A 10,713-nucleotide genomic window follows, 5' to 3' on the forward strand; every position below is an offset into this window, starting at 1 on the left:
AAAGTACAGATTCTAGAACTTTTGTTGGGTTGAGTCCCATGCAGGATTCGAACCCACACCCTCAGAGTCAGGCACCGATCGACAGCACACAAAGTCAGCCGCCTAAACCGGCCAGCCACTGTTGCTTCCACAAAAATGGAAGTCTTACAACTGGTAGTCTAGACTGTGGACTTTGTGTACCCCTCTGATAAGTTTAAATTGGCATGGCTCCCACAGCCAAAAGCTATGAATCCAAAATGCATTAGAAAGTGTTCTAGTACTGTTATGGCCAAAACTGTATTTATTTTGAATTTATTTATTTCATGGGTTTGTCTGAAAATTGTTATGGTTGATAGAAGTGCCTGAACCTTGGTTTATTGCTAAATTTTAGCGGGTTGCATTCAGAGGTGTCAAAGAGAGATAACTTCTGGCAGTGATATGTTTTTGGGTTCAGTATGCCGCCTGCTTGCCTTGTGAACGTTTTTTCTCGGAGAGCAGATGGTCTACAAACGGTATGACCATGAATTACTTTGACATTTTTTGCTAGTCAACACTTTGTGTTATATGTTATGAATCTATCAGGAGCATTTCTGCAATATTCAGTAATGATATTTGTATGTATCCCACATTTTCAAGACTGTTTGCTGATATTTTGAAACTTGCACGCTTTGCACGGATTTAAAGATAGAATTTCTCAGGTTTTCATTTGTTAGGCTTTCAAAGTCATTAAGTTAATAAGTAATAAGGGTTATTTACTGAAATAGTAGTCATGTAAGTTAATTGTAACATTATTCATCTCTGCAGGTAGTTAGAAATGTGGGACTTTGTCAAAAGTTTATCTTTATTGTTGAAGTTGAGGTGAGGTGAGGTGAAATTGGGTTTAACGCTCGCGTGCTTGAGAATATTTCGCTCATATGACGACGCATGTGTGTATGTGTGGCTGCTTGTACTAGCCCAGGCTGAAGCTGGTTTTATAGTGCAAGCCCACTGAGATACCATGCTGCAGTGAAGCATGAATACCCCACTCAGACACATTATTCTGACTGAAATGACCAGTCTTTGTTGTACCCATTAATGCCGGTTTACAGGCAGGGACCAACAAGTACCATATTTTAACGCTCTTTTGGTATGACGCTGTCGGGATCGAACCCATCTGACCTTCCTCACTCCCGGCGGATTTCTAACCACTACACCACGGAGGCGGTCTTGTTGAAGTTGAGAATGTTAATGTTGTGATACTGTTAACATTACAGAACTATAGATTCCCTTATTTCTTTATTGCAGTCGATCTTTAGCAAGGATACTTTGCCTTAAATTGACCCTAAATCTGCTTTGAACTAGAAATATTGATGCTTCAATATGAACTTGGGAGAAATGAATAAAAGTGATTCTTGAACTACAAGTACTTTAATTTTACAGAGAAAGTGTAATCCCAAATATAACACATGTTGATGAGTTAATTACAGGTGGCTTGTTACAAATATCTTGGCATCTCTTACCTGAACTGCAATATAGAGCCCTGGAACATTGAAGGATTCAAACATGATTTCCGCTGTATATTCTCTGTTCTCTGGAGTATTAAGTGGTGGCTCAGTCTGTAAAAGAATATTCCTAATCAGTAAATACATTAAATATCAACAAAATCAAGCCAGTTTAAAAAAACATTTATTAAATGCTCAAACATGACTGTAACTGCACTTAAATTTCAGGTAAACATGACTTATGGGAAAAGTAAGGAAGGCAACTCCTTATTGTAGTTTTGGGACACCACATACACTAATAATGATAATATGTGACTTTCACATGTAAACTGGTGTATCAAAAAGGAGGTGGAAACATGTAACGCTAATGATTTTGACTTTTAAGTCACAATCAGAAACTTATAAAAATATTTACATTGTTCCTTTTTTTAAATAATCCCAAAACACCAGGTGTGTACTTTCTTTTGAACACCAGTTGATGTTTCACCACAACATTAACTCAAAACTTACAGAAAGAAAGGATGAATGAATAGTTATGGCTTTCTCCCCAACAGCAATATTACAGCTATTTGTGGCCAAAACTGATGCACATTTATTGTCAGGTTTAACTGGTTATCAACTGTTTGTTTGCTTAACATGATGCTGTGATATAAACTGATGCAGACAAATTTGAAGATTTGGGAAGAATTCACTGATGTGACAAAATATTGTTCTATATCTCATGTGGGGGATAATATTTCACTATTTGTCAAAATGTGCAGTTTCTGATATTTATCACAAAAAATGTCATAATATGTCGAAGAAGGATCTGCTCGTTAGTTTGATAACTGTACCAGAACATCAAATGATAATTTGCCAAATAATTAAATAAATAAACACTACATTTGGTGTACATTGAAAGTGTCTGGAAAAAATATCAAAGAAAATGAGAGCCAGCGGAAATAGAGAATCCAAGAATCCAGGTAAGCATCAAGCTAGTCTAACTGTGTAAATATCAAGCCGCCAATCAGAAAATCAAACAAAACAAAATTAGATGTAACAATCAATAAGCTAAGTAACACTCTAAGTGATCTACTTCATTTTCAGTCAAAGAGAATGATGATCTGATGATCTACTCCCATCCACTTTCCATTCTCTTGTACCATGAAACTATAAGTCACTTGAAAACCTTGGTCGGAACACGCTTTGAATGGTGCTGTACAAAGCCATGAAGTGTACATGATGATGATAGTTAGTTACCAAGAGAAAATAATGATCTTCTGGTCTCGGATCGAAGGTACTTGAAAATAGCTTGTTCCATAAAGCCGCTCCATCAAATCCCAGTCCTCAACAATGTCAGAACAGATATGGGCCACTGAAAGAGTAATAATTAGGGTTTTACTCTCTCAGTGATATTCCAGCAATATCATTTTGTGTGACACAAATTCACATATAGTTCCCATCATGGCAATTGAACCTTGGTCTCGTGTGTGGTAAGAAAATACTGTTACCAGAAGGCTACCCAAACTACCCCATGTTCTTTATTGCAAGTCCCAAGCAATCCATATTGGTTAGGCAGTTTGATTAACATGAATATCATAATAATCATAATGACTTTGTTGATATTACTAGTCTAGTAAGAATACAAGAAAACTTCTTTATTTTAACAATGAAATCCACCCAACTGTAAACAGTTGTTAATACAATTCAAGTAGAGCAGGAACGCAGCCGGGACCCTGGTGGTTCTTACAGTCCTCAGGACTGGGAAGGAGGTACAACTCCAGTTGACACCTGCATATGGCTTATTCTTTATCAGTCTTCAGGCAGACAGAACATTCTCACACCTTATTTTGTTAGACTTGAAGGAGTTTTATTTACAAACCTTGACTGAATATGCTGTAGCACCAAGAGCTTCATCTCCAATGTAGAAGTCTAAGTCTTCCACTCCCTTGCCCAGTCGCCGAATGGCCTGGTCCCCAACACTGGCAGCCTCCTTTGATGGCAATAGCAGAGGGAATAATGAACTGAGGTTCTGTGTTCCCTGCATAGCCCATTTTAGTATACCTGACAAAAGAAAAAATACAAAACCCCATAAAAACAAGAATGACCATGGCACTCTGAAACTCATAATTGTGTGGCTCTTATTTCATATATGACATATTGACAACAGTAAATACAAGAGTGGTATTATACAAAGAAAAGCGACAATTAACACAACAAATTTGAAATATATTCGCACTTTGCTCAAGCATCACAGAGTGTTACTGCTGATTAATGTTGTTTATAGTACAGTATGGTCAAAAACACAACTGCCTGGAATGAAATCAAGTCTTGACCGAAACAGTGGTCAAAGATGGCAGCAGCTATCCACAGGATATGATGATGCTAAATGACCAGTTTCAAAGCTGGCACATAAAATCAGGCAGGAGGTGTGCAGAATTTTCCAAATTACCCACTTCAGTGGCCTCTTCAAATTTACATTATGTTCCAAGGTGCTGTACAGAATTACACTGATCAAACATTTTAGCTGCCTCTTCAAATTTACATAGTATTCCTTCCCTTGTACATATTTTTTTAGCCAGATAATGTAAGACAATGTCAAAACAAAAACGCCAAAGGTCATAATTCAGAAACATCTTTCTTTGTTTTGCAGTAAGTGTTAATAAACAAATATCACAGAACAACAATAGCAGCCAAAGCCAACTCAAATTCAAGTCAGAAAAAGTGTGAGCATTTTCTAATGATGCACATTGTACTACTGATGAAACTCCAACAGAACTGTTTCTCTGCCAAGAGATAGTTCTAGACATCAGTGACGAACTGGAAAACAGAACTTTTGGATTTAACACAGACCAAATGTGAGTAAGAATGCAATTGAATCTCTAAACAAGTGAGAACTGATTTAATTATATCTCATGACCAGTTAGATCATAGCAGAGACTTTAAACACATTAATGTCCCTTTAGCATGTTTAGTATTTCAAGTTGATATGTTTTGAATGAAAAGTTCTCTCTGCACAATGTGAGGAAGCTCGAACAATAGGAAGGTTGAACTTTGCAAGTCTGCTTATTACAATTGTTACTGCATGTATGCTCCTCAGTGCAAGTGGCTGTGTAGGAGGTGGATTCACCAAGAACGTCCCCTACAGATACACATGTCACCAAAATACAGCTGTAGCCTAGCTGTACTACTTTGCCGTGCTAACATGTCGCCATCAGGGAGGAGTCAAGCTAAATAGATACACTCAACTACCACTCTTGCTGTACATGCTTGGTTGCAAGCACTCTGATTGATAAATCACTCGTGGGAGATTATAACAGGGAAAGTACATCTACCTGTAAACACTGCGACTAGGCCTACTAGTTTATTTTGAGTCGAAAATACAAAGAATCACGAAATTGTAAGGTCCAGGTTTAGGAAGCAGCCCCATTGTATGGGGCACAGAACATTACTTTCACAAATCTACTCCATATCGTTACATTTCCAACGACACACTGTTATAAACATTACATTGTGTTGAAAACTGCCACTTATCACCCATATATTGGTAATTGCAGTAGAAATCCATTGAAGTTTAGAGATTCACTTCCGCCACACCCTTCGAATGATTCGTCATATCCCCTGGCAAATTTCTCGCATACGGCCTCTAAGAAACGCTCAAACCATAATTTCGCACACACATATCTTACCCTGTGCCATTGTCAATCACAACAGCTGGTAACCTGACATTCTGTACACTGAAGATGTAGATCTTGATCTACACACTCACGACATAAAGCGCACGGTGTCGTACCGGAAGTAGCTTGATGACGTATTCGTGCGATTGTTAATTTTGTTCCCGACCTGGTGTTCTTGGGCATTACTGATTTGGGAGCTGGCAAACGTTTTAAACACAAAAAAGAAAATGCCCGTTTGGAGCCACACGGGTCTACATTTCCAATTGAGTATGTGAAATACTGTCTGTTGACATACCATAGCCTATGACATTGGTGATCAAAGTGACAGGGAGGAGCGATAGGTTAGGCTCAACTTGTTTCAGTGACATCAGAATAGATTATGTACAGTGACACGACAGAGGGTTAGGGTTGAACCAGTTATATATAATGTACACTGACACGGCAGAGGGTTAGGTTGAACCAGTTATATATAATGTACAGTGACACGGTAGAGGGTTAGGTTGAACCAGTTATATATAATGTACAGTGACACGGCAGAGGTTAGGTTGAACCAGTTATATATAATGTACAGTGACACGGCAGAGGGTTAGGTTGAACCAGTTATAGAATGTACAGTGACTCGGTAGAGGGTTAGGTTGAACCAGTTATATATAATGTACAGTGACACGGTAGAGGGTTAGGATTGAACCAGTTATATATAATGTACAGTGACTCGGTAGAGGGTTAGGTTGAACCAGTTATATATAATGTACAGTGACACGGTAGAGGTTAGGTTGAACCAGTTATAGAATGTACAGTGACCGTCGGTAGAGGGTTAGGTTGAACCAGTTATATATAATGTACAGTGACACGGTAGAGGTTAGGGTTGAACCAGCTATATAATGTACAGTGACTCGGTAGAGGGTTAGGGTTGAACCAGTTATGTCAGGGGCGGATACAGCTTTTGAGGAGGGGTGGGTGAGGTGAGGTGGGTGGGTGGGTTGCTCAGTTCATTTTCACCCGTTTTCACGTGAGTTTCAATGGTCATTTAATAAACCTACATGACAAAACAAAAAAGTGTATGTGTGTGTGTGGGGCAACCATGCACCCCCTCTGGTTCCGCCTAGATGTATGTACAGTGACACGGGAAGAGGGTTAGGTTGAACCAGTTATGTACAGCGACACAGTGAAACATTCGCGGAAACATGACGTGCCACCAGGAAGTATTGGCTGCCGAAGTGACGTCATCACACTGATAAATCGTTTTCCTCCGGAACTACTATTAGTTTGTTACTATTGATGGCGAAGGAAAGTAACCTGTTTCGTTGATGATTGTAATATATACCAGAACACGTGTTCAGTCTGCCATACCATCTGTGTGCCATATAGTTCATTCAATATTAAAATATTAGGACATTAACGAACACACACAAGAGGCAATGGCTGATCTCCCGCTAGCTATTTTTATAAGTCGCGAGCACGACAACAACCTGTATGTTTGAGGAAGGTAATTGTACCTCGTGGATGTAAATTGGCTGTTATGTTATCCGGGTTTGTAAGGAACAGCTCCACGCCCCAAATCTGATCGAAGTCACCCTGAAACTTGCACGAATTTTGTCCCCGCCCTGCCGCGCATTTCGTCGTGGCAATGCGTGTATAATTTTAGATGGTATGCATGGAAGCATGAAGACTAGTTTGCGCACTGTTCGCGTCCTGTTTACGCATAAGTTACGCACTTGGCACGCAATGCGTGGCCATAAATGGTGCGCATTGGCACGCATTGGCACGCTATCGCACAACTTATTTACGACTAGGTCAAGTATTGTTGGTGTATTGTTTACGTCTAGTGTACGGCATGGTACGCACGACGCGCATAGTTCCAGCATGGGCATGCATTGCCACAACCGCTTCGAGCATGCGTGAAGCAGTCCCGCTTTGTGCCGCTTGACTCCATGCTATATAAATAGCAGGCATCACCCAAGCTTCGTGCATTGCTGTGGACCTACAAGATGCTGAACACCAGAGAACAAGCTCAGATTGCAGAAAAGAAAATATATAAAAAAGAAAGTGTCTATATCTCGCCGGTGCAGCACTGTTACTTTTTTTAATAATTTTATTGTTTCTAAAGATGTTTTACAGTCTATTCCGAAAACTCAACAAAGGACATTCTGGTTACAATACAATACAAGCATATGATGTACAAATCATGTGAACAGTTCATGACATGAATACCAGAACTTATAAAAGGCGCTGATATTACACTCCATTAAAGAAGAGCACTTTGTTATCATATAATAATGTCTAATTTCATTCTGGAAAACATGGAAAGGTGGTACACTGTTTTTTAATCTGCTTCCAAAAATTAGGTTTTTAAAGATAATAATAATAATATTGAGAGGGTCATTGTTTTGTCTGGGAAACCGAGCAATACCTGTTTTCTTGATACTTTGATATTGACAAGAGTTTTATGATTTAGCCAGACTTCAAGTTTTTGCCAGATATGGTTGACTTTACTGCAAGACCAGAACACGTGATCGAGTGTCTCAATTTCGTTTTGGCAAAAGCTGCATTTTGAATTATTTATATACCCAATCTTAAATAACTTTATATTTGTCGGTAAGATGTGATGTAATATTCTATATTGGAACCATTGCAGTTTACTGTCTGTTATAATAATTTTTCCAGTCGTCAGACAAGACTTCGTTGTTTAAGATACTTTGCTCCCATTTTTGGCAATGTAAATTTTTTGTAGTGACATCTGACAACAATGTTCTGTAAAACCGTTGTGTCCCCTTTGCATCCCTGAGGAGCTGTTTTATATTTGCTGGTAAAGTTGGGTTTGGTATTTTTGACAAAGTCTTAAAATCTATGTTAAGTGTTTTCAAATATGACTTTACAGATCTAATGAGGCCAGTAAATGTTAGAAAATCAGTTTTAAATGATAGTGTTTTACAAAAAATTTCAAAGCAGTATATGTTATCATTTAAGTCAAGTAAATCGTTGATACACCGAATTCCTTTATCATACCATTGTTTGTAAAGAAATGGTTTACATCCTACACATATGTTTTGTTGTACCAGAGATTTTCGGCAAGTATATCATTTACGTCATAGTCAGTTTCATTCCGAGATATAAATTGCCACCAGGCACATAAAACATCCCTATAACATTTATTGTGGATCAGTGGGAGACATTCTTCTGACAGATATTGGCAGTTATAATCGAATACATAACCAGCGCCAAACATTTGGAGATTTGAAATAAATAGATAGCACCAACTGGACTTACATCTGAAAACCTTCTGACCATTGATAGTTTCTGAGCATGCATTAATGTCTTTATATTTGGCATGTTGAAGCCTCCATCTTGTTTGTCACAGATAATTTGGCTTCTCTAAATTCTATCAGGTTTATTGTTCCAGATAAATTTAAAACATTTCTGTTGAAATTTATTTGTAGTTTCATTATCTGGGTCAGGAAGTGCACTGAATAAATGATTTAATTTTGGGATGATCAAAGATTTTAAGACAAAATTTCTTCCAAAGGGTGTGAGATTACGTGCGGACCATATGGACATTAGTGTTTCACAACTTCTTATCTTTTCTTTGTAATTTATCTCTACCATATCGTCTAAGTCTTGAGTGAATGTAATTCCAAGAAGACTAAAGTCACCCTGGTCCCAATTAAGATTTAGCTCCGAACATGGTTTCATTTTCGATCTTTCTTTGATCCTGTCCAAATGAGACGTGTTTTTTGTCGATGTTAACCTTTGTACCTGAAAATCTGTCGAAGAAACTAAGCACATTAAATACTGCATAGAGACAACGTTCTGAACCATCCAGGGTGCATGTTGTGTCGTCAGCGAATTGATTGAGTAAGTATTCAATGCTTCCAATTGAAATACCCTAAAAAGCACTATTACTTCTTGAAGACCAGGGGCGGTGGGGTAGCCTAGTGGTTAAAGCGTTGGCTCGTCACGTCGAAGACCCGGGTTCGATTCCCCACATGGGCACAATGTGTTTAAGCCCGTTTTCTGGTGTCCCCGCCGTGATATTGCTGGAATATTGCTAAAAGCGGCGTAAAACTAAACTCGGTCAGTCTTGAAGACCAGCAATTACAGCAAGAGCAGGCCAAAGAAGAAGACGTAACCCCAACTTGAAAAGGAAAGCAAGGACAGTGTGGGTGAGGGAATGGTTGACTAGAAGATATCACTTCGGACATTATGATCAGTTATTGACAGAACTCCACAAGGAAGATCCAAGAGGCTACAGAAATTACCTGAGAATTTTCCCGGCTTGTTCCAAGACATTGTGGAAAAGTTAAAACCTCATCTTGAGAAGAAGACCACATTCATGAGAGAACCGCTGGAGGTGGGACTCAAGCTGACAACCACTCTTCGCTTCCTAGCCACTGGTAAATCCTGTGCAAGTCTACAGTACAGCTTCAGAGTTGAAGCTACTACAATCGGCAAGTTCTTACCAGAGGTTTGCAAAGCCATCCTTGAGGTTTATAAGGACGAAGTACTCAGGTGCTCCAAAACTGAAGAGGAGTGGAAGGAGGTTGCTGAAGGTTTTAGTTTTAGATGGAACTACCACAACTGTCTGGGGGCTGTGGACGGCAAGCATGCTACTATGAAGAAGCTACCCAAAGCTGAATCATTCTACTACAATTATATTAAAGGCTTCCGCAGCATTGTACTCATGGCCCATGTAGATGCTGGATGCATGAAGTTCTTGTATGTTGATGTTGGGGCGGAGGGTGGTGCTTCAGATGGAGGGACATGGAAGAACTGTACTTTACACAAAGCTGTCGAAGACAACCGAGCCGGACTACCTGTATCAGCTCCACTCCCTAATAATGACAAGTCTGTGCCATATCATTTCGTAGCCTATGACGCATTTGCACTCAGAACTTGGCTGATGAAACCATTCTCTCATCGCTCCCAGATGCACCGAAATATCAGCTACAGCTACAGGTTGTCTCGTGCTCGTCGTGTGGTGGAGAATGCGTTTGGAATCTTGTCTCAAATGTCTGTCTCTGTTTCTTGTCCGGTCTCTTCTTCCAGTCTCCTATCCACTGCTGGTCCTGCTCTTCCTCTGGTTGTATTCTTCTTCTTGGCAGGCATCTTGTTGACTGTTCGCTGTCGAGTTAAGGAACGTGGGGACTGGCGATGGGCACTTTTTATGAGCGCGGTCGTCGCTGATTCGTGCGCCAACAATGCGTGAAGTAGGCGTGCTCAATGCGTATCAATTTCGGAACATGCTCAAACCCGTCAAACGTGAACAATTTGTGACAATACAGAAACCCGCCCGCCCACTTCACCACAAGTTAGAGGGCGTGAACTTTGGCCCAATCTGTCGCGACCTTTTCCGACCCCTGATCAAAGCGGGCCAATGCGTGACACTTCGTGTCAATGCGCACCGCCCGCAGTGTTTGAAAGTAGGTTGCACAATGTTCACGACTAGTTCACGCTAGTTGCACAAAGATTATGGGTACCAGAAGTTTTGAACATTTCAAAATGCTCTTTGCGCACTGGTACGCAGCCCGGCACAGTTTATGCACACTTCACATCAGTTTACGCGTAATTTACTCATTGGCACGCCAAATTACGTACCAGTG

The 10,713-nt window shown here is 39.8% G+C and overlaps 1 protein-coding gene and 1 pseudogene across 1 annotated transcript; one reads left to right on the forward strand and one right to left on the reverse strand.

Moving 5' to 3' along the window:
* Positions 1-1,439: 1,439 nt before the first annotated feature.
* On the reverse strand, positions 1,440-9,403 carry LOC124271918 (annotated as a pseudogene).
* A 43-nt stretch (positions 9,404-9,446) lies between these two features.
* On the forward strand, positions 9,447-10,319 carry LOC124271919. The gene has a single exon (XM_046707094.1). The coding sequence runs from the start codon at positions 9,447-9,449 to the stop codon at positions 10,317-10,319; it is 873 nt and encodes a 290-aa protein (XP_046563050.1).
* The last annotated feature ends 394 nt before the right edge of the window (positions 10,320-10,713 follow it).

This window comes from Haliotis rubra, unplaced genomic scaffold (genome assembly GCF_003918875.1).
Source record: "Haliotis rubra isolate DU_JTF1 unplaced genomic scaffold, ASM391887v1 Scf1642, whole genome shotgun sequence".
Taxonomy (NCBI): domain Eukaryota; kingdom Metazoa; phylum Mollusca; class Gastropoda; order Lepetellida; family Haliotidae; genus Haliotis; species Haliotis rubra.

What these genes read in the sequence shown, in the direction of transcription:
- LOC124271919 (XM_046707094.1), top strand. Translation starts at nt 9,447, where the DNA reads ATGAGAGAACCGCTGGAGGTGGGACTCAAGCTGACAACCACTCTTCGC.